Raw genomic sequence first — 21,827 nt, 5'->3', positions numbered from 1 at the left:
CCTGTGACTTCATCTCCGTCGCTGAGCGTCCCGGGATCAATCGTCTCATGTCTACTCAGCAGCGTGCGCTGGTTACATATTCAGCTTCCGGCAGCTTTCTCGAGTCTGAGCAATGGAAGCAACTCCGGGCGTCGTTGCTTTCTCAGCTCCCTCTACGAAACTTGCACTGGCGATCTGCGCACCGACCACTTCATACAATCCAAGAGTTGCCCATCGAGCTCGTAGCGTTGGACTCAGTCAGATATGAGGCCGTCTCGCAAGTCCCTTTGACTGTACTGGAGAAACCTCTCGTGAACATTTACATTACGACGTGCGAAGTGCGTTCCCCATGTCCTACGCTTCGACGTGATCTTGAAGCATAATGCTAGGATGCCGAGACATACCGCCTTTCGGTCAAGAGGCATATGAAGGACTGGCACAATACCGTCACTCAGCGTAGGAACCAAGAATGGCTCATCTTGCACCTTGTCGGGCAGGATGTGCGCGCCTCAAGAGCTGGGTTCCTACAAATGAGATCTACTGTGCTGGATAAAATCAAGGCGGACTTCAACGTTGATAGGCGGGACAGGCGAGGATACACTTGATACTCTCCGAAGGCTTTCAGTCCTGATCAGTCCTTTGCAGATGTGTACAGCTGGCCTGGACCCCTGCACAAGACAACCCGGCAGCTTGGGCCGAAATTATCAATAAAATTAAAGATGGTGTTCTCTCTGCCTTCGACTCCGCTATATCCCTGCGCGAAGAGGAGGTTAAGCGTTCAGAGAACCAAAGACAAATGCCCGGGTGGAACTTTTGCACTTTCTTCATCCTCAAGGTCTGATCCTGTTCGTATGCATTGCAATAAGGGCTGACGTACCGAGAAGGAAAGCCTCGCATCCTCGTTCGAGGATGTCAACTTGTGCGAAGAAGCTTTACTCCAATACGACGAATTAGAAGCCCTGTTCACCCAGGTCCTGAAAGACAAAAACCTTACTTGGTTTGGATCTTTCGCAAATCCAGGACCGAAAGACGATTCCGCCCCTCTCCTCTCCATCACGAAGAAGCCGTATAGGGATCTGATATTGGCTAACACTATCTCTGTGTTCGACTTTCGGGTGTATCTGCTTGCTCGACAGTGTCTGGTGTTGGCGAAGTTGGGTCGAGTCATCGAGATTGCTCGGAAGGCGACATCTTTTTTGAGCTCTTTTGGGAGACGTTTGCGAGAGATGAATGTGAGTGCGTCTCGTTTCTTGAGCAAGAGTCTATATCAACGCACCATATCAGGATGGCATACCGGAGCCATTCGTCGAATCCTGGACGTACAGCTCGGCACTCAGCGTAGTTTCGCAGTCTGAACAGTGGGCTTCTGCATTCGAACTTGATTCAGCTACGATATTGTCGTTCAACGCAGCTAAAGGCGATCTCACTAACCTCGCTCGAAACCAGGTGGGCCGGTCAGCCCTGGTTCACGGCAACCACACTGACCCTTGTGATAGCTTGATATCATAGGAGTCAAAGCTGGATATTTGCCCCACAAGCCTCCTTTCTCGATATCACTGACCGAAAACCCAGCCGTACCAAAGACGAACGGAGTGAATGGGACGCATAAGCGATCTACGTCAAAGATATCGAATGCAGACCTTGTCTTGGCGCTGAAGGACAAGGAGACTTTCTATGATTTATACAACAGAATCACCAAACGAGCGATTGATTTCTTTGCGAAAGCTGGTCGCAGGAAGTCGGCGTTGAAGCTACACGGGAGTCTAGCTGCCTTGGACGTGTAGGTGACCATGACATGCAGCTACTGCGCTGGTCTCACATTCCTCGGACAGGCACCGCGGTCAACTCACCACCGCGTTGACGACCTTCTCCTCCCTCCCCGCGCATTATGGACCGAACAAGTGGACCTCATTGGAGTCCTATGTGCTCTCCCAGGCTCTGGATACCCACCAACAACTAGAAAAACCCAAGGACCAGGACTGGATGCATATGCTACTCAATTTCCTTTCCGCCTACGTTCAGGATATAGAAGGAGCCCTCCTCATGCAAGTGGAAGACAAGAACGAGTATTTGAAGCGCCTCATGTCTGCCATGAGCTCGTCGGCCTCGGCAATGGAGGCAGGTTAGTATCCGGTTTTTCTCATCGCTAGTCCGCAGCTGATCGTTCGCCAGACATGGAGATCCCAGATCATTCGATGTTGTCTGTCAAAGTCTCAACTAACCAGGCAAAATTAGTAAGCTCGGAAGACCGGTGCTCATTGGAAATAACTGTGGAAAACTCCCTTCCATGCGTGCGTCATATTTCTGCGGATGCATCGAAGATACCTGATACTCCAAGCAATAGGCTATTCCCGCTGATCAGATTCTGGTCAACCTAACTGGCCAGGATGCCGACGCACTTGTATTTCAGGAAGATGTCAATGATATCCCCAGCGGCACGTCGACCTTCAGTCTATCCTGTCCTGTGCGTGAACAACCGACACTACCTGTTGTTTATACCAGCTGATGCTATGACATCGCAAGACATCATCTCATGGCACATACGTACTTCATGCGAGTGAGATCCGGATCTCACGATTGCACTTGAGATGGAAGCATTGGGATGCAGCCAGCGTATGGAAGAAATCTAAAACAAAGAAGGATCGACCATGTCTCGTGCATATACCGCAAGACCCGGCATCGTTCTCAATCCGACTCGAACAACCAAGACGCAGTTTGTACCCAAGTTTTGTCGCTCACGAACATATACTGATGGTGATCTGTAGTCGAGCTGGGAGCGCCTTCTACAATTCACGTAGTCATCTCGAGCGGGAGAAATGATGTTCACTCGGCGAACCTTCAAATATCTCTTCCCCCAGGTATTCGTTGCATGCACGACCGGAGTACCATAGACGCGGACGACGAGAGTGTGCAACTTCGCGTCGAAGAGAGTCACATCATCCTCTCGGACATTCGAGCTGGTGCAACAGTGCACCTTACTGTACCTCATTCTGACGCATCGAGCTTCCCGGCCGTGGTATGTCACGCTCACTCAATCAGCTGCCTACCACCGCTGACCATACACAGAAAGTAGGAGTCAAGGCTGCGTATAGGACGGTCTCGCAAGCAGATGTAGAAAGGACGTTGCATCTGAGTAATATACTAAACACCACCCTGCTTGTCGCGGCCAATGTCCAAGACTTCTTCAGAGGGTCTAGGTATGCGATGGTATTCCTAGGGAGGGTTGCCTTCGCTTACATCCGCCAGGCTTTTCTCAAAGTTCATCATCTCAACGACATCACAGCAGGTCGTTAGGCTACGGTCTGTCGACCTTGAACTGGCCGAGGGCCCTCAGAGTTCGGTTCGAATTACCGCATGTAAATCTGGACATCGGACAGTCACTGTGAGTGCCTCATCACTGGTGATTGGAAACCCTCGTATAGACGCAGCGCCGTAGTCGATCGCACCAGCTCGTCCTGGGAACTTCGTGTTTCGTATTGAGTCGGATGACGGCCCAGGTACGTCTATTTGACGAACATCGGAATTATAGGAGGCTGACAGGTTACGCAGTGAGGCAACCGCTACAACTGCGCATTACCTATCAAACTCTACAGGAAGGTTCGCTTGGTATTTGTCTTACATCGAGTGCCATCCCTGAATCCAGAGGCAGAGCTCGATGCCCTTATCCGTCGCGCTATGGATCAAGCTGTACAATCCTCGCCATCATACGCGCCACTTCGCCAAGTAGCAATGGACCAGTTGCTCGCTGAAATACAAGCCATCGGCAGTTGGATGGACATATACAATGCTACTGGTCGTTTGAGCTTGCATAAGGATGTCGATGGCGACACTCCTCTGGCTCAGCTTGTCGCTCAAGTTAAGATGGTCAGTCAAGGGTCTGAGCACAAAACCTGAGCACACTGACGTGTGTTATAGAGATTGAGAGCAGACGCGTCTGTCCCCGGTCCATGGCGCGAGCTAGTAATATCAATGGACGTACCCCAAATGAGCGTAAGTCTCCGTTAAATTGAGATATACGAGAACGATGTCGCTTACGCCGCCCTGTTCATCTCAGATCAATGCTGCTGCATGCTTGCGCTTATCACCCATGCCACTAACATCGGACTCGAAGAAATCGCGATCGTTGCATGCAGGGCAACCTATTCCAGCTCTCATATCTGTCAAAACGTCGCTGCACTGGGGACGGAACTCGACAGTGGACGGGTACATGCTCCGTTTCGACGTCGAGGAAATGGTGCGGGATTGGCTTGTGAGCGGGCCTAAGCGTGGTGACTTCATGGCAAAGGTGATCATCTCGAATATCTCGTGCGTATCGCCCGCACTTACAGGCCATCCAGGATGGCGAGACATTCTCGCTCCCCATCACTCTCGTTGCACTTCACCACGGCGAGCTTAGTTTGCCCAGAATATCCGTGACTCCGCTTCCTCTTGCCGGCTCGCTGACGATGGGAGGATCTATGGCCATTCCGAGCATAGACACTTATCAAGTGCATGGCGCGGAGAGGGTATTGATCCTACCGAGAGGTGGCCGGAGTACGTTCGTGGTCGGAATGGGGCATGACTACCAGCAATGATGCATTCTCCTTGGGACTGATACCTTGTGTAATCTATCTCTGCTTTATTATGTGGAACGACGGAGGCTGCAACATTCTTGAGAGGATAAGTAACGCCACCCAACCTCACTGAGCTTGCCTGGGTCCGGATCGGGCGTCCCGATCTGGTGGCGGTGTGCTCGCAAAGTGCGAAATTTCTGTCCCGCGAAGCAAGTCCGTTCCTTCACCAATGCCGTCGCCTGAAGAAGCCAGTACATCAACAGCGGAGCCTACTTTCAAGTCTCTTGGACTCATCAACCCTTTACTGGAAGCCCTTGATCAGCTGAAGTACAAGGAGCCGACGGATATCCAGAGAGAGGCGCTACCCCATGCTCTCGAAGGTCGCGACATCATCGGCGTAGCGTCGACGGGATCCGGAAAGACCGCCGCGTTCGCGCTGCCTATACTGCAGAAACTATGGGAGGAGCCGAGGGGTCTCTTCGCCTGCGTCTTGGCGCCCACTCGTGAACTCGCGTACCAGATCTCGCAGCAGTTTGAGGCTCTGGGATCGGCCATGGGCGTGCGGTGTGCGGTGTTGGTGGGAGGAATGGATCTGATTGACCAGGCTGTCGCGCTGGCGAAGAAGCCGCATATCATCGTGGCCACGCCGGGACGTCTGCAGCAGCATCTCACGGAGACTAAAGGGTTCAGCTTGAGAGGGCTCAAGTTCCTGGTATGCTGTTCAGCTCTTTTCAAAGCCGAATGTTATTCTGACCTGGTCGATAGGTACTAGACGAGGCGGATCGTCTACTGGATCTGGACTTCGGCCCGGTCATCGACCAAATTCTGAAGATCATACCGAAGGAACGGACAACGTACCTGTTCTCCGCCACAATGACCACGAAGGTCGCCAAGCTGCAAAGGGCAAGTTTGTCCAATCCTATACGGGTGGAGGTCTCTTCCAAGTGCGTCGTATTCTATCCAGTACCGTTGCGGAATGTCGAATCAACTTCAGATACCAAACAGTATCTACGCTCTTACAATATTACCTATTTATACCACTCTCCCAAAAGGACGTTCACCTCATATACCTCGCCAACTCTCTTGCCTCGAACTCGATCATCATCTTCACTCGAACGGTCCATGATGCTCAGCGGTACGACTCTCACACATTCGTGTAAAATGCGTTCTGACGTCTGCCAACTTGTTAGATTATCCATCATGCTCCGCATCCTCGGCTTTCCCGCCGTCCCCCTGCACGGTCAGCTCAGTCAAAGCGCTCGGCTAGGCGCTCTGGCCAAGTTCAAAAGCGGGGGCCGAAAGGTGCTCGTAGCGACCGACGTCGCGAGCCGGTAAGCGGCAATCACCTAGAGCGAACGCAAACTAACCAACGCCTTCGCAGAGGGCTGGACATCCCCTCGGTGGACATCGTCATCAACTTCGACATCCCGAACCACTCGAAGGACTACATCCACCGCGTCGGCCGGACGGCGCGCGCGGGGCGGTCCGGAAAATCGATCACGCTCGTGACGCAGTACGACGTCGAGCTGATCCAGCGGATCGAGGAGGTGATAGAGAAGAAGATGGAGTTGTGGCCGACGGATAAAGAGGAGATCGCGCTGTTGAGGGAGAGGGTGAACGAGGCGGGGCGGCTGGCGATCAACGAGATGAAGGAGCAAGCCGCGGGTGGCGGTGGGGGGAGGAAGCGGAGAGTGCAGGGAGGGGGTGGTCGAGATGACCGGGATCGGGACGACGACGAGGTCGAGGCGGGGATGCCGTCAAGGAAGAGAAGCAAGGGGCGGCGATGAACATTGGAGGAGTGGCTAATTGCCTGCCTCAATGCCTGAATCTGCCAGGTTAGGGCGGCTTCCCCGTCGCGTGCATCGTGACCGGTTTACGCGAGGAACATCAGATCCGACCTCAAGACGTATTTTGTCCCCCTTTTCACCGGGGAACCTTCGTGCAGCATACAGTCACTCCCATGCCTGCCTGTGCTGTTAGCTCACATCCAAACGTCGAAATTATACTTGTACTCGCCGATGCAACAACGCCATTCCGCGTCTCAGCGGGGGTGTGATGGTTTCACGAGGCTTACCCCTGCTTTCGTGGTAGAAGAGCGTCTGCGATATGTCGACGTGAGAAGCGGAAGCGATGGGAGACGAATGGTGGCTTACCTCTCCACCTTCGACGCCGTCCTCCTCGCCGGTCAAGTAGATCAGCAGGGTCCATTCGGATTTCGCCGCCGTGACCGCGTCCCGAACGGAGTCATCGTAGTGCGGCCCAAAATACTGCTCGGGTGTGTACTTGTACATCCGTATGTTCGAGTTCAGTGAATGAGGAGAGTGATGGGTCTTCCCTGCGGGCCGCCTTGCGGACGACGGATAGGGAAACTCTTCGGGCAAGTGCGGTGCGAGTATAGCGTAGAGCTTCTCCGCGAACGAGGGAGACGACGCTGAGATGCGATCTGACCAACGAATGTATACCACGGCTTGGCTTAACGAAGGCACATCGAAACGTACGGTTCACTCTCTCGGCCTCGCCTCGCTTCGGAGGCGGAGTGAGCTCGAGAGGAAGCTCGTCTATGAACTTGACGTAACGTTTGCATTCTTCAGCATCAAATAGTCCCTAGGAGGAGGTCAAGGCGGCAAAAGGCGGCAAGTGCGCATACTCTGTACGTCTAGAAGTATGATCTGGTCATCAACAAGGACGGTGCGTTCCAATTCCATCTTTGGTGTAAGGTCCGGAAACGTTAGCGGAGGAGCGGGCTTCGGCGTAGGTCCAGATATGAGTGCAGCTTTGGTTCGCGATTTCTTTACCATTTCGTCACTGAAGGTCGATGGATTATATATACTGTAGTTGTTGGTGCAGCTAGCAATGATTTGCACGCCAGTCGTTGCGGGAGCAGAGAGGGGACGGTCATGTGATGGAGTCAATGATGGAGATCGTGCGCCCAACCCAATGCGATAAGTCCGAACTCCATCATCATGGCGAGCTTGAATCTAGTCAAAACGCAGGAGGCAGGCCTGCACCAGGACCACCAGGCCCAACACAACCTGATATTTGCCCAACGTTCAACTTGATACTCACCTGACACTCGCCATGGCCAGCAGGGACCGGGTCATCAACTTCGGCGCGGGGCCCTCAGCGCTCCCCCAGTCCGTCCTCGAGGAGGCTTCGAAGGGGCTACTCAACTTCAACGGCACCGGCATCGGCGTCGCCGAGATCTCGCACCGCTCGAAAGAGTTCGGCGCGTTCCTGAGCGGGCTCGAGTCCTCCATCCGCGCCCAGCTGGCCGTCCCGCCCACGCACCGCATCCTCTTCACCCAGGGCGGCGGCACCGGCCAGTTCTCCGCCGTCGTGTACAACCTCCTCGCGCGGCACAGGCTGCTCTACCCCGACCTCGCGGAGCAGGACCGGGCGATGCACTACATCCTCACCGGCTCGTGGAGCAAGAAAGCGGCGGAGGAGGCCAGGCGGCTCGGCGGCGGGCGCGTGCACGTCGCCGTCGACGCGCGGCAGCACTCGGCGGACGGGAAATCGTTCGACAACATCCCCCCGCACGACGCGTACGACTTCTCGACGACGACGACGACGACGACCGAGCCCGCGTTCATCTACTACTGCGAGAACGAGACCGTGGACGGCGTCCAGTTCTCCCCCGACGAGAGCTCGCCCGCCTCCCTTCCCTACGGGCGCATGCCCGGCGCCGCGTCCGGCAAGCTCGTCCCGCTCGTCGGCGACCACTCCTCCTCCTTCATGTCGCGCCCGATCCCGCGCCTCGCGGAGCACGCCGTGATCTACGCCGGCGCGCAGAAGAACCTCGGCCCGGCCGGGCTCACCATCCTCATCGTGCGCGAGGACTGCCTCGTCGACGTCGACGCCGCCGCCCGGCTCGGCGCCGCGCCGGTGCCGATCACGATGGCCTACAAGACGCTCGCGGACTCGGGCAGCCTGTACAACACCCCGAGCGTGCTCCCGATCTACATCGCCGGCCTCGTCCTCGAGCGCATGCAAAAGCAGGGCGGGATGGAGGCGTACGCCGCCGCGAACGAGAGGAAGAAGAAGAAGGTGTACGCCGCCGTCGCGGAGGGCGCGGCCCGCGGCGTGTTCCGCGCGAAGGTGAAGGAGGGCTCGGGCAGTTGGATGAACATCGTCTTCGACGTCCTGGGCGACGGCGCGGAGAAGCGGTTCCTCGATGGCGCGGAAGCGCACGGGATGAAGGCCCTCAAGGGTCATCGGTATGTTGCGCTTTCAACCTATGCTCGGGCTTTCGTGAAAACTGACGCCTATGCAACGCAGGTCCGTCGGCGGTGAGTAAAGTGAGTTCTCTCATCGCTAATGCGTACTAATGGAACCATAGGCATTCGAGTCTCGCTATACAACGCGATCACGGAAGAACAGGTCGACCGACTGATCCAGTACATGAACGACTTCATCTCGGAGGAGTCCAGGCAACAATGATGGCGACTCATAGAAAACATTACTCTGTGAAAGTGAAAGCAGAGCGGTGTATGACCGTAACGTAGATTCATGAATACATAATGGGGTGCCGGTCGAAATCGTCGCGAACGGTGAATCACCTGCTCAAGAAATCAGAGCAAAAATTCGTCACCTGAGCGATTCGAACACTCGCGTGCAAAGCACAACCGCTAAGCTGAATAGCAGGCGATCCCGTTAACCACTCCGGCAAAGTGACCTAAACCGTTTTACCCCTCTTATATACATAGCGGTTGACAACACTGATAGCATCCGACATGTTAGATTCCTTGCCGATCTGGCGTTTCGGTTCTGCATTCGCACCCCGCCATATGTGGGATATTATTTACCCGCCGAGTCACCAACTCTGAATCGCCGAGTGCTTTTTTTTCATGCAGTTACATGTGAGCCCACGAAAGGTCTCATCGCAAGTCACCCTCCAAACAAACTTCAGACCCCACCCAGACTCACCGCGCCGATCCGTGTCGCACCAGTCCGACGAAAAGCACGCGACCACGCGGTCACACACAAACAACGCATCATTCATATGTTCGTCATAAGTAGTAAGGTAGATAAAAAACACGTCGCACGGGGAGGGGGCAGGGGCAGGGGCACATTACCAGAGCGGGGTCGTACAGGTAGACAGACAGACGGACAGGACAGACGGACAGGACAGACAGACAGACACAGCCGTAAACAGACAGAGATACGTAGATAGAACCGATCGGAATCAAAGGAGATCAGAAGCGTCGTTGGGGGGAAGGGGGGGGGATGATCATAAAAAATAGAAGTAAGAACGACGCGAAAGGCCAAAAAGGGACTGCTGAAAGGCGGTATCTCAGCAGGGGGCTGAAACACGCGGGGCTGCAAGCAGGGGCCCCAGGGGCGAAGGGAGGGGCCGGCATTATTATAATCGGGATTTTTTGGACGGTTGCTGCGATGATTATCTGACGGGAGGGCTTTTGAGAGACCAGAGGGTTTACGTAGGAACAGGGGAGGAGGGAATGCAGGTAAATGTTCTTTTCGTCACAGGAAGAAACGAGAGCCCCAAACGCTAGGTTTAGATGCTCGGATAAAGAAGCGTAAAGTTCGTTGATGCGCGTACTCGTGGGTCGACGTAATGATGGATGGGATGGGATGGGATGGATGGATGGATCGGAAGGACGCGATGATGGTGGTGGCGTTTCTGAGATAATAGTGATAGAGTTCGTGGCGTTGATACAGATGTCGTTTGCGTATAGATATAATCCCGGTGGGGAAGGGAACATTCGGGTCCTCGGAACGGTCGAGCCGGAACCCTTATCGGAGGCACGAAGAGGAGAAGGCGGATTCGGTGGCTGAGGGGCGTAATAACGATAATCGTGCGTTGGAGAGGTCGATGGGGGGGCGTGTCCGATGAGGTCACGTAAATAATAAGGAGCAGCAAAGCATTGCGACGACGATGGAGAGCGAGGTATTCAGGATTCTGAGATAATTTAGCCGCGCTTGCGATCGGCGGTGATGCGGTCGGCGTCGGCGACTGCTCGATGGGAGGGCAGGATCGGCATCAGGGCCCGGAACTGCGTGTGGAGGGGATCGAGCGCCGGTCGGTGGGGCGTGCGCCGATGAGCCGGAGCCGCCAGAGCTGAGTCAGGGGCCGACGCTGCGTCGGGCGCGGCGAGTTCGGAGAGGTCCGCGGCCATGGGCGAGGAGCGGAGCGACGTCTTGCGGCGGCGCACGGGGCCGCCCGGCGTCGCGGGCGCGTCGGCGATCTGGGAGAGGTCCCCGAGCGCGGACGGCGCGTCGAGCATCGAGATCCACGGCAGGCGGTCGAAGCTGTCTATCGTGGTCGACTTGACGAGGAAGCAGTCGTGGGCCGGCGCGTGGTGGGCGGGGCAGGCGGGCTGGGGGCGCCGCCGGCGCGAGTGGCGGATGCTGTGCGTGGGGCGACGCCGTCTGGTGGGCGCTGGCGTGCACGGCGACGAGGGGCACGGGAGCTGGTGAAGGGGACGGGAGGTCAGCGGCGCGGTAGATGGGTGGTCCGAAAACGGGGTGGCTTACGGAGAGTGGCGGGCGGAATGAGGACGTGCCCAGTTGGATCGGCGACATGAGGCGCACGGGCGTGCGTGGGGGAGACATGGCGGTCTGAGAGGAAAGAGATGAGCGCGTAAACGACACGTCGTCGGGGGTGGCTACGCACTCGTGGCAGATCCGTCGCGATGCGGAGGGGGGCCAGGAGCAGAGGAGCCGGTGGCACGACGGGGCGCGGCGAGGGGGCCACAAGAGAGCTTGAGGGGGCGACCATCATGGGCGATCGCGCGGAGTGGACTCGGTGGGCGGTATTGTCGAGGGACGGGGGAGGGGCGCGGACAAAAGCAAAGTATTATGATACAGCGAAAGGTCTTTATTAGATGGGGGGAGAGACCGAAAGCAAAGGGAAGGGGCCGTGACGCATCGCGCGTCCGGAGAGAAAAGGGACAATGGTCGCGGTGCTCGCAGAAGGAGTCAAGCACTCCAAGCACAGCGCCCCCGATTCGGTGCCTGTCTCCCGACCCGGCGGCTGTCGCTCACGTGGCTTCTCAATGAGTCGCGCTGGCCCCTGGTGCTGTCGCGTCCACCATCCTTTTGTCCGACGCGCTCGTTAGCTGTCTCCGCATACAAATGGCGGTATCTAACCAACCTCGTATTATGCGTCGCCACCGGCTCCCTCCGTTTTGTCTTCGGGGCCGTCTCCCCGTCTCAAACAACGACACCGAGAGTCGCGCTCGGTCTATACCGTACTTACACACGTACTACGCGACACCCATTGTCCTTTGCCTTTTGTCTGCGCGCTCGTCACACTATCACGTCCTTCGTCCCGCGACAGCATTCTGCTTCCGCTGCTTATGCGTATCAGGAAGGCAGACTCGATACCGATGATGCGACCCCACACACGGACCCAAACTCCTTTCGACCTGCAGCTGGAACACCCCCCGTTCTCAGCACTGCCGTTCCGTAAGCCCGACCCTCGAGCGTCAACACCGTTACATATGTCGGACATTCATTCCGACCCGACCGCTTCGGAACATACGGTGGCACACCATCGACACGTTCAGCGTGTTCGCCATTGAGTCGCATATATACATCGCCCAGGCTACGCGCACATCCCTGTCAACGCTCCCCAGCGTTAACGCCACACACACGAGCCGGTTCCCGGTCTACATGCGCCCGCCTTGAACCCCCACGAAAACGGCGCCGAACAAGCAGCTTCACTTCGTTCGCGAAAACAGCGTAACGTTTTCGATTTTATCCGTCCAGCACACGAACGCCTTCCCAAGGCATCGGAGCCTGGTCCCCCGCAGCACGTAAGCCAGGCAAGGGGGGACCCGCATCCCCAGATAGGCCCGTTCAGCATAGGAATCAGCCACCGTCGGATTCGTCCTGGTCCGATCGACGCCAGATTCGTGCTGTCCACACATGAACCTAACCTGACTCGAAGGGCTAGAATCTTACCCAAACAATCATCGGGCGCCCCGCCGGTCGTGTTGTGATCCCGTGGACCCGACGACGCAGAGGCGGAAGCTTGATAACAGGTCCAACAGGTGCCGGACGGACGGAAACCTACGGTGACTCGTCGTGCCTACCTCACGTCGCTCTCGTTGCAAATGGACAGAAGGGCTCGGATCATATGTTGTAGCCCGGGGCCGCTGCGCGCCATGCGGGAAAAGATGATGAACCACGGTGGTGAACAGAGTCAGTGGTCCTGGAAAAGTCAACCAGAGTGCTTCTCGTGATTGCTCTGTACTTGGGATCGACATCAGATAGCCAGGATGGATAGAACAGCATTGACAGTGCTTGCGACGCAGTGCTTGACAGTCTTACCAAGATCTGCAGGAGGAACGCTCTGGCTTCGCCGCGCTGGAAAGAGAGTGAAATGTGAATTGACCGGGTATGAAGATGGCGTAGTTGCCGTGACAAAATGGAGACGGTAAATGCATCGAGAATGGAGCCCCGGGGTCATTGAGCCTGAGGAAAACCAGCCGGGCTCCCCGGCTTCTGTCCCCGTTTTCAAAGACGTCGACGGGGATAGAGACGCTTTCGACGACAAAACCTTCATTCACCGGTGTGTTCTTCTTCCCCTCCTTCGGCGGTATTCAATTCGCGAGTGTGTCACGTCGACCGTGCCGTCTTCTCGGACTTTCAGCCGTAGGGAAATACGAACGGCGTCCGAAAACTGCCGATGATCCATACGCATGCAGTAGTGGTGGTGAAGATCCAGTTGTTGTGCAAGCATCCGAGCCGCCGCCTTGGGTGAAACGTGGCCCGGTGCGCTGCTACTCCTCCGTCCATGCGGCGTGGATGTTCCGCCCGGTAGTTCGGACCAAAACAACCGGGCGCTCCTTTCCACAATGGTAAGCTTCGCAATGCCGTTGACGTGTTCCACCATGGCGTACTCCGTTGCGTGCCGATGGAGACATACGATGGCATCGAGCTCTTCAGGACATGGAAGAACCGAAGAATTGTCAGTATATAGCAGAGTTTATGTGGTGTACCAATACTGCCAGGACACGGTGACGTTACCCGTGCGCCGATCAGAAGCTGCTGACAACAAGGGCGCAGAAAGGTCGAAATGAGATTTGCGACTGTGAGAGAGCATGACGGCACCCACGACGCACAGGTGAGCTGCTCCTTCTTCTTTGGAGTCTCGAAGTTGCATACATACCGCATTCCATAACATATCGACGTAGTGCGCGACATACATTCCCCACGAAAAGCTGGTCAAAAGATAAGCACATATATCAGCCAGGAAGAGCCTTATAGGACACCGGCGCAACGAACTTTAGTTTCCACGACAGAAAGCCGATGCTGGCCGGGTAGAACGCCCCCCGAAGCAGCGCATACGAGGTGCAGCCTGGTGCAGCGTTTGATCGAGCACCACACACCGACGCTACCTGAACGCGAGCAAAAATGCCCAACTCGGTGGGCCCAGAAAGTTTCCCGCATGTCGCGAAGCCCAGCAATCATATTAAGAACCAGAGGTGCAAATAGAAGCAAGAACGTCTCGAGACCGAGGCGGTTTGGGATAGATTGCTACACATCCTGGATTCTTGAGGGGTTGTACACTTCTTCTTGTGGGCCAGTTTCGCGTCGTACGTATGCATGCAGCCTCAAGCTTGGTGTTCAAAAGCCCGCCATCGGAGAAGTATCGCATTACGAAGGGTGGCAGGAGGGAATTACATCTCTCCATATCGAGAGGGCAGCAGTGAGCGCGGCTTGATGACGTCAACGCCAAATTTCAATTCTGTTCGATGGTTTGTGGAAGTTTAAGGGATGCAAGCAGCTCACGAACCACAAGATACTAAGTTCCATGCAGATGCCGTTGAATATATATTACGATGCGTGGATACTTTGTTTCTATGCTACACGATGCCCAATGTACAAGCGAATGAATGAAGCAAACCTCGAAAGCAATCAGTCCGAGCGCAGAGGCAGATGTTTAGTCGATCTCCTCCATCGCCGAGGTAGACGCCTCCGCTTCTGGTGCGGGTGCCTCCGGCGCCGCGGGCGCGGGAGTCTCCTCCTCCTCGTCGACGTCGAGGCCGAGCGAGATCATACGGTGGATGCGCTTCGCGAACGACGTCGGGTCGTCGAGCGTGAAGCCGGAGGTGAGCAGCGCGGTCTCGAAGAGGAGGTATGTGAGGTCGCGGACAGACTTGTCAGCCTTGTCCTCGGAGACCTTTTTCCTGAGCTCCTTGATGATGGGATTGTGGGGGTTGAGCTCGAGAGTCTTCTTCGACGCCATGTAGGACGACATCGACGAGTCACGGAGAGCCTGCGCCTTCATGATGCGCTCCATGTTCGCGGACCAACCAAACTGGCCGGTAACGAGAACGCAAGGCGAGTCGGTGATGCGGTTGGAGACGACGACCTTCTCGACCTTGTCTCCCAGGGCGTCCTTGACGGCGGTGCAAAGGTCGGCGAACGACTTCTCCTCCTCCTCGCGCGCCTTCTTCTCCTCCTCGGTCTCCTCGAGCTCGAGGCCCTCCTTCGACACGCAAACGAGCTTCTTGCCATCGAACTCCTTGAGCTGGGTGATAGCGTACTCGTCGATGGGGTCGATCAGGAGAAGAACCTCGAAGCCCTTCTTCTTGAGGACCTCGAGGAACGGCGACTCCTTGACGGCAGAAAGCGACTCGCCGGTGAGGTAGTAGATGGACTTCTGCACCTCGGGCATACGGGTGATGTAGTCTGCGCGTGATGTTAACAAAGTGTACTGCGTCACGAACGGAAGCTGGAAACTCACCCTTCAACGAGGTCTGCTCGTCGGTGGACTTGGTTGAGTAGAAGCGCAAGAACTCGGCGAGCTTGCTGCGGTTCTGAGCGTCCTCGTGGATACCGAGCTTGAGGTTCTTGCCGAACGCCTCGTAGAACTTCGCAAAGTTGTCTTTGTCCTCGGCGATTTCGCTGAAGAGGTCCATGCACTTCTTGACGATGTTCTTGCGGATGACCTTGAGGATCTTGTTCTGCTGCAAGGTCTCACGCGAGATGTTGAGAGGAAGGTCCTCGGAGTCGACGATACCCTTGACGAAGTTGAGGTACTCGGGGATGAGGTCCTCGCAGTCGTCCATGATGAAGACGCGACGGACGTAAAGCTTGATGTTGTTCCGCTTCTTCTTCGTCTCGAAGAGGTCGAAGGGTGCACTGTTTCAAGTGATCAGCGAACTCGTACTCACGAATATGTCGCAAAAAGGCATACCGCTTGGGAACGTAAAGGATTGCCTTGAACTCGAGCTGACCCTCAACGGAGAAGTGCTTCACTGCGAGGTGGTCCTCCCAGTCGTTCGACAAGCTCTTGTAGAAGGCAGCGTACTCCTCCTGGGTGATGTCGTTCGGGTTACGAGTCCAGATAGGCTTCGTCTTGTTGAGCTCTTCGTTCTCGACGGTCTTTTCCTTGATCTTCTTGGTCTTCTTCTCCTTCTCTTCGTCATCGACCTCCTCGATCTTGGGCTTCTCGCTGTCCTCCTCCTTCTCCTCGACCTCGTCGTCCTCAACCTCCTACATATCTCTGTTAGATCTGTTCAGATCAAAACGCGGCGAAAGAAAACATACCTTCTCAACCTCCTTGGTCACTGCAAGCTGGATGGGGTAGGAGATGAACTCGGAGTGGCGCTTGACGATGTCCTTGATGCGCTTCTCCTCGAGGTATTCAAGTTGGTCCTCCTTGAGGTGGAGGCGGATCTCGGTACCGCGGCCGAGAGGCGGGTTGATGGTGTCGGGGGTGATGGTGAAGGTACCGCCGGCAGCGGACTCCCAAATGTATTGCTCGTCGTCGTTGTGTTTCGAGATGACCTGGACGCGCTCGGCGACGAGGTACGCGGAATAGAAACCGACACCAAACTGGCCAATCATGGAGATATCGGCGCCGGAGCTCAACGCCTCCATGAAGCCCTGAAGCCACGTTAGACACCCAAAGATAAGCGCAGGTGAATCGAACTTGACTCACCTTGGTACCTGACTTCGCGATCGTACCGAGGTTGTTGACCATGTCGGCCTTGGTCATGCCGACACCGGTGTCGCGGATGGATAGGATCTTGTTCTCCTTATCGGGGATGATGCGGATGTAGAGGTCCTTCCCGGTTTCAAGCACGGACGGGTCGGTGAGCGACGCGTAACGGATCTTGTCGAGGGCATCGGAGGCGTTCGAGATCAGTTCACGGAGGAAAATCTCCTTGTTGCTGTAGAAGGTGTCTAGGATCCATCGTAAGCAACGTACGCGCGCTACATGAATGGGAATGTCGATTTACTGATGATGAGGTCCAGTAGCTGAGAGATCTCAGCCTGGAAGCCGAAAGATTCTGTTGCCATTTTTTGTCGTTAAGGGGAGGGTGCGGAGGTATATGGGGAGTGGTATATTGGAGAGAGCTACGGACAGGCGCGTCTGGAGCATCATGGCTTTATATGTCCAATTTTTGGAGGATGAAATGGAATGTGCTAGAAGGATGGAACGCGTCCGTGTGCTAGATTGGGTAGCGTCGTAGAAGTTGCTAGAAGTATTGTACAGCCATGTTACAGCCTTTGGGCGCTTGATACGACACGGACACACCCAGAACCTTCCGCGCGCGATGGCATTCGTTAGAACTTAGAGCGATGCCTCGAACACCGAGAACCTTCCATGGCATACGCGTCCTCGTAGACGAGGAAAATATATCCAAACGATAGAGGAAACGACAAGTTAATCGCGTCATGCTATTCCAACCTGTTCAAGTCGCGCTTTCAGCGCCTCGTTCTCCTCCCGCAGGCTGGTGCTCGTCTTTCTCAGTTGTTCGTTTGATTTCCGTAGCGCGTCCTTCTCCTTCGCAGCGGCCTCAATACTGGCAACCAGAAATGATTGCTGTGTAGGCTCGCCGACAGGCCTTGATTGCCCCACCTGCGCCTCTAGTTCCTGTATACGCAGGCGTGCGGCCCTGAGGAGTTGTTCAGCGATGGTGGAAAGCTTGCGTGCAAGAGATGAACATGCCGAGCATCTGATTCCATTTTGGACTGCTGTTGCTCAAACGCCTCAACGCGCATCTCCATTTTCTTGTAGCGGCTCATCATTGCCTTCATCTCCTCCTCTTGATCGTTCAATTTCTGCACATCCTCGTCCCTGGTGTATCGCCTTTGAGTGGTCGCTCCATGGAGCTGCGATAGTACTGACCATAACATTTGCATCGTCGTGTGCTGTTCAATTCGCCGCTCGTAATCTTTGAGCCTTTCCACCTGCGGTGCAGTCTCCTTGATCTTGGTCTCGAGAGTAAACACGCGGTTTACGGCGTCAGCAAGCAACTTCCCTTGCGCCTCGAGTTTGGCCTATCGCGACTGCCAGTAAGCACTTTCACAGGACGGAAGGAAGCCAAGGACTAGCCTTCGTGTCGACGTTATCAGAGCGTAGGTTGGCGGTGTCGGCCTCCCATTTCCGGTTCTTTTCTCGGAAAGTATCCAGGCGCTTTTGGAGGTTCTCGTTCCACTCCTTGTTTTGTTGCTTAGTGCGAGCCGCCAGCTCTTTCTGTTCCTTCAGTTCTTTCTGTAGCCTTACGACCTGCGCTCGCAGATCGCGAAGTTTGTTCCTCTAGTGACGGATTGAGTTATCGATTTCCTGCCTTCAATGTCTGGCTCACCAAACCCTGTTGTTCTACCTCTGCATCCTTTGTCAATATATGGTTCTTGTACAGCCGACCGATGTGCTTGACGTTTTCTCGGCTCAGCCAGACTTCGAAATTCAGCTCGTTACGCAGTAGGAGAATTTCGCGCTGCAGGTTGGATACGGTCTGAAGAGCTCGTGATGAGAGCTCCTCGCCCTCGTAATCCTCCTCATGGACGGCGTTGGCATATTGATCGTTGCGCCTTGCTCTCGTCGCGTGCGAGGACAAAATTGTCGTTGATGGCCAGCCCGGAACGGGATCAACCACTTCGACCTCCTCTCCTGACTTGAGCATCAAGGCTGTGTCGATCATAGTCCTCAAGGAGACATGTGGCCTCGTATCCTCCTGAATGTTCAGACTGTGCACTCGCGGCGTGTTCGAATCTTCTGCCTCGAATGTCGTCGCGTCCACCGCTTGGGTTCCTCGACGTTTGTTCTGCGGTGATTGCCGTACAGCCAATCCGGCGTTGCGCACGTCTAGCATGAAGCTCTCGGTCACTATCTCGGCAAGGTCGTTGTTGGACCAATCCCAGTCCTCGGATAGTTCGGTCGCAGCGTCTCTCCATATCAACGAAGGATGCATGACATGGCCACGTAGGAGCGGCTACAGACGCAGCCCGAACCAACGTCATTAGCGTGCAGCGGATGTTGATCCGAGCCGCACTCACCTCCACTCGTGTCTTCAGCTGAACTTCATCGAGGACTTCTTCCCAGCTTATCGTATAAGGACTCTTGATGTTATATTGTTCCAAGTACGGAAGCGGGTCGCGGAGAAAGCGTATGACATTGCAAGGGAATAGATAATAAAGAATGGTAAGAAACTGATGAGGCGAAGGAGGTGTTGTGTTGATGGTTGCTTGGAGGCATTTCCATGGTATGTCATCCCGAATGAAAAGCTCGCGCTTTTCCTCCTGGCTGGCTGGCGGGTCGTCATCTTCGTCCGAGGGTTCTGCGCCCTCGCTTTCAGGTGACGGAGGAGTGCCCACTTGCCGATGTTTCCAGCAGAGCATCCTTGCAAGAATTGACAGAAGATCGGGGAGCATGCCTTTGAGCGAGTCTGAGGCTTCTTTGGCAAACATAGGAAGCAGTTTCGTCATGAGGGTTAGACCCATCGTACAAACAGTGGAGGAGTTGTCAAGCAGGAGAGTGTGTAAGAGGCTGGACATCAGTGGATGTGCCGCCAGTATACGTGCACAAGACAAAGATGCACGCGACGTATAAACATCGAGCAGAGAAAGCATCTGTAATCGCGTGGACGGGTCGGCATACTGGTGATTAACCTCCAAAAGGAGATCCTGGCGAAAGATCAGGCGTGCTAGAATGTGGTGTCCATGTGCACGGACTCACCTCCGGTTTCGAGATGGCATAACGAACCAGAATATCCTCCAGATTAGCCTTCCAACGCGCGCTCCTCTCCCTCCCCTCCTCGTCCATGGCGGAAAACTCAAAGACCTCTTCCCCGGATCCTTCGTTCAAGGCATCGAGCAGATACAGCTCCATCAACTGCCTTCGGAACTTATCCACCTCTTCGATATATCCTCCAGAAACATCCTCGAAAGCTGAGATAACGAGATCCTTTGCGTATTCAGCCGCTGATCCAGGGAGTTGGGGGTTCCTCAGGGCTGGACGAAGCACCAGGTCCCACCAATTCGTAACGACCGAGGATGGAGTGAGAATCGGTCGAAGATGCTGCAATACAGTCAGGAACATCTCAGTCTGCTGAGGACCATCGACCGCATCCTTGTGTATGATTTGCAGCTGCTCCTGCAAGTCCGTGATATCGCCTTCCGAATCCTCTTCAGTGGACGCGCTGAGGACAAAGGTGTCCACTTCCTTAAGGATTTCGGGCAATGTCTGCGCGTCGGGAGCATCCTCGAACAGCTCTCTGATGCGGCGAGCAAGCTCGGTCGTCGTAAGATCCTCCGTGGACATGGCACTGGTGTATATGGTGTATCCAGCTAAGCAGCGGCTGCTGTGCCCCGCACCGCAGCGCCACCGGTAGATCGTCCGACCAACATTTATTACAGTACAATCGTGCAGTGATCACTCCAGGACAATGCAAACAGATCATCGCATACGTGACCTCATCGTCGTGAATCGTCACTGCTTTATTTCCCCTTCGACTGGGTCGAATACAATGCCCTTGCCGGTGTTCTTCCACTCGTCAGCCTCTGGTAACGGATCATAAGGAGGCAGATATCTTTTGCGAAGTTCGCGTTTCGCCTGTGTGTCAGTACCAAATTTTTGGTCCCTAGCTTGAATCAGGTCTGCCGGCGCTTGCCCGTCGCCGGTGTACGACATCATGAGGTTCGGAGGGCCGAGGGGAAGATCTGGGCTCGTATCCACGGCCCAAGTATGGATGGTCTAAAGGAGACTTCATTTGAACGGACCGGGCCGGAGCTCACAGAAAAGACCAACCTTGCCGTAGGTCTTCTGTAGCTCCAGCATTGCAGGTTGCTCAGCAGCATCTGTAGCAACTCCTGAGGCGGCGTCAACGGGAGTAAAAGTTCCTTCGTACGCAAATGACTAACCAGGTACACCACCCTTGACCTTTGCCAACAATCAGTATGCTCACAAACAGGACTAAAAGCCAGCATGGCAAACCCACCTGCAACTGCAGCAAGCCACTCTCAACCTGAGCTCTGGATCAAACTAGGGTCCATCGAGCTAGTGCGTCAACGTGCACCTCGTACTTGTGAGAATGCCAATACTTCTTCTCTTCCGCTGGTAAGTCTCGGAAAATCTGTACATCCTTTAGTGACACGACGTCACTAGATATCCAGCGTGCTCACTTTCTCAGATACGATGTACTCAATGCCAATGAGCTTGGCGTTTGGCTGATCTGTGTCATAGATGACGCACTATAAAGAGCATGGTTGTCAGTGTGCGAGTAGAACTCCAAGTTAAGGCTACCTGGTGCAAATCATGAGAAAGGTGCGTGCAGAAATGATGTGCTTCGACATGACGGGTCCGATCATGACTTGATACGGAGTCAGAACTTCAACGGTAAGGAAACGTGGCGCAGATTCAGACTCACGCGTAGACGTGGAAGGCACATAGATGCTGGTGTATGGCGTTGATGGGCTGGAAGCTCATCATGGCGGTACCAGCCGCATGGAATGCGGGCGTGTGGTAGATAGACTGCTTGGTATCGGCATCCATGGGGAACAGGTGATGCGGGCGAGAGATCCTGCTCATCTTTCCTGGCTCTCTTGTACGTTCACGAAGGCATTATGACGTAGAGGCGAGGTCATGGATGGTCATGCATCTACGATGGCGCGCATTGACCGGGACATCTATGCAATGCGCATATGGAACAACATGAAGCTTGTCGTATGCAAGGATCCTTTGGCGATTGTCGTAGCATACAATATCGCGAAGAGACAGACGCTAACAGCCGGATGACATGAATAACCTCTGCCGACGAAGTGCGGGAGACAACAAGCTAGCACGCGCACGACCAGGGTTGACATTTGAATAAGGTACTTGCTGAACGGAGTCTGCTCAGACCACGGACATGATCCTGAAGGTCAGCGCCTCGTGTTTAGGATGCCCGACAACAGCCTAGACTAGCGTAGCATAACATTGTATATCGCCCGACTGGCCTGCCTCGGAGGTCCACCGTCCGATGTCATATTGCCCCGAAAATCGCCCTTTTGGGACCGTGTTTGATGCGATTCTCCGAATTTTAGCCCTTTGCG

General features: G+C 55.1%; 8 protein-coding genes and 1 non-coding gene across 9 annotated transcripts; 3 read left to right on the top strand and 6 right to left on the bottom strand.

The window, feature by feature from the left end:
* Nucleotides 1–47: 47 nt before the first annotated feature.
* PUNSTDRAFT_144927 (uncharacterized protein) lies at nt 48–4,615 on the top strand (the record flags this gene model as incomplete). Its single annotated transcript, XM_007385679.1, has 19 exons — nt 48–317; nt 369–568; nt 625–814; nt 864–1,211; nt 1,264–1,425; nt 1,476–1,759; nt 1,812–2,101; nt 2,152–2,270; nt 2,324–2,443; nt 2,503–2,692; nt 2,745–2,995; nt 3,046–3,176; nt 3,226–3,361; nt 3,416–3,476; nt 3,529–3,576; nt 3,629–3,843; nt 3,895–3,969; nt 4,034–4,264; nt 4,317–4,615. 19 exons carry the CDS (start codon nt 48–50, stop codon nt 4,551–4,553), a joined length of 3,558 nt encoding a protein of 1,185 aa, XP_007385741.1. The 3' UTR covers nt 4,554–4,615.
* A 146-nt stretch (nt 4,616–4,761) lies between these two features.
* PUNSTDRAFT_136130 (DEAD-domain-containing protein) lies at nt 4,762–6,319 on the top strand (the record flags this gene model as incomplete). The annotated part of the gene is made up of 5 exons (XM_007385678.1): nt 4,762–5,244; nt 5,298–5,476; nt 5,527–5,667; nt 5,723–5,863; nt 5,914–6,319. 5 exons carry the CDS (start codon nt 4,762–4,764, stop codon nt 6,317–6,319), a joined length of 1,350 nt encoding a protein of 449 aa, XP_007385740.1.
* Nucleotides 6,320–6,532: 213 nt separating this feature from the next.
* PUNSTDRAFT_136129 (uncharacterized protein) lies at nt 6,533–7,330 on the bottom strand (the record flags this gene model as incomplete). The annotated part of the gene is made up of 4 exons (XM_007385677.1): nt 6,533–6,631; nt 6,686–6,975; nt 7,031–7,136; nt 7,187–7,330. The coding sequence occupies 4 exons, from the start codon at nt 7,328–7,330 to the stop codon at nt 6,533–6,535; spliced, it is 639 nt and encodes a 212-aa protein (XP_007385739.1).
* A 202-nt stretch (nt 7,331–7,532) lies between these two features.
* PUNSTDRAFT_89765 (phosphoserine aminotransferase) lies at nt 7,533–9,067 on the top strand. Its single transcript, XM_007385676.1, has 3 exons — nt 7,533–8,749; nt 8,811–8,821; nt 8,872–9,067. The coding sequence occupies exons 1-3, from the start codon at nt 7,611–7,613 to the stop codon at nt 8,970–8,972; spliced, it is 1,251 nt and encodes a 416-aa protein (XP_007385738.1). The 5' UTR covers nt 7,533–7,610; the 3' UTR covers nt 8,973–9,067.
* Nucleotides 9,068–9,117: 50 nt separating this feature from the next.
* PUNSTDRAFT_t72 lies at nt 9,118–9,207 on the bottom strand. Its single transcript has one exon. It is a non-coding gene; the product is annotated as a tRNA-Ser (tRNA).
* Nucleotides 9,208–10,126: 919 nt separating this feature from the next.
* PUNSTDRAFT_127145 (uncharacterized protein) lies at nt 10,127–11,313 on the bottom strand. The gene is made up of 3 exons (XM_007385675.1): nt 11,167–11,313; nt 11,028–11,111; nt 10,127–10,963 (listed from the first exon to the last, which is right to left on the bottom strand). Exons 1-3 carry the CDS (start codon nt 11,272–11,274, stop codon nt 10,463–10,465), a joined length of 693 nt encoding a protein of 230 aa, XP_007385737.1. The 5' UTR covers nt 11,275–11,313; the 3' UTR covers nt 10,127–10,462.
* A 2,959-nt stretch (nt 11,314–14,272) lies between these two features.
* PUNSTDRAFT_105183 (HSP90-domain-containing protein) lies at nt 14,273–16,854 on the bottom strand. Its single transcript, XM_007385674.1, has 6 exons — nt 16,751–16,854; nt 16,450–16,694; nt 16,056–16,394; nt 15,703–16,001; nt 15,250–15,647; nt 14,273–15,194 (listed from the first exon to the last, which is right to left on the bottom strand). Exons 1-6 carry the CDS (start codon nt 16,809–16,811, stop codon nt 14,443–14,445), a joined length of 2,094 nt encoding a protein of 697 aa, XP_007385736.1. The 5' UTR covers nt 16,812–16,854; the 3' UTR covers nt 14,273–14,442.
* A 300-nt stretch (nt 16,855–17,154) lies between these two features.
* PUNSTDRAFT_105179 (uncharacterized protein) lies at nt 17,155–20,058 on the bottom strand (the record flags this gene model as incomplete). The annotated part of the gene is made up of 7 exons (XM_007385673.1): nt 17,155–17,410; nt 17,464–17,592; nt 17,644–17,795; nt 17,863–18,054; nt 18,104–18,730; nt 18,795–19,421; nt 19,474–20,058. The coding sequence occupies 7 exons, from the start codon at nt 20,056–20,058 to the stop codon at nt 17,188–17,190; spliced, it is 2,535 nt and encodes an 844-aa protein (XP_007385735.1). The 3' UTR covers nt 17,155–17,187.
* Nucleotides 20,059–20,226: 168 nt separating this feature from the next.
* PUNSTDRAFT_136125 (DUF1264-domain-containing protein) lies at nt 20,227–21,288 on the bottom strand (the record flags this gene model as incomplete). Its single annotated transcript, XM_007385672.1, has 8 exons — nt 20,227–20,490; nt 20,545–20,606; nt 20,658–20,676; nt 20,735–20,761; nt 20,813–20,869; nt 20,919–20,987; nt 21,040–21,106; nt 21,164–21,288. 8 exons carry the CDS (start codon nt 21,286–21,288, stop codon nt 20,227–20,229), a joined length of 690 nt encoding a protein of 229 aa, XP_007385734.1.
* Between the last annotated feature and the right edge of the window lie 539 nt (nt 21,289–21,827).

This window comes from Punctularia strigosozonata (assembly GCF_000264995.1).
Source record: "Punctularia strigosozonata HHB-11173 SS5 unplaced genomic scaffold PUNSTscaffold_9, whole genome shotgun sequence".
Lineage (NCBI taxonomy): Eukaryota > Fungi > Basidiomycota > Agaricomycetes > Corticiales > Punctulariaceae > Punctularia > Punctularia strigosozonata.
This window is presented reverse-complemented; position numbering and strand designations above follow the sequence as displayed.

Coding starts and splice junctions, on each gene's coding strand:
- PUNSTDRAFT_89765 (XM_007385676.1), top strand. CDS start 7,611: ATGGCCAGCAGGGACCGGGTCATCAACTTCGGCGCGGGGCCCTCAGCG.
- PUNSTDRAFT_127145 (XM_007385675.1), bottom strand. CDS start 11,274: ATGATGGTCGCCCCCTCAAGCTCTCTTGTGGCCCCCTCGCCGCGCCCC. Junction 11,112..11,166: donor TCGCGACGGATCTGCCACGA/GTGCGTAGCCAC, acceptor CTTTCCTCTCAG/ACCGCCATGTCTCCCCCACG. Junction 10,964..11,027: donor CATTCCGCCCGCCACTCTCC/GTAAGCCACCCC, acceptor CCCCTTCACCAG/CTCCCGTGCCCCTCGTCGCC.
- PUNSTDRAFT_105183 (XM_007385674.1), bottom strand. CDS start 16,811: ATGGCAACAGAATCTTTCGGCTTCCAGGCTGAGATCTCTCAGCTACTG. Junction 16,695..16,750: donor GCTACTGGACCTCATCATCA/GTAAATCGACAT, acceptor GATGGATCCTAG/ACACCTTCTACAGCAACAAG. Junction 15,648..15,702: donor ATCCTTTACGTTCCCAAGCG/GTATGCCTTTTT, acceptor CACTTGAAACAG/TGCACCCTTCGACCTCTTCG.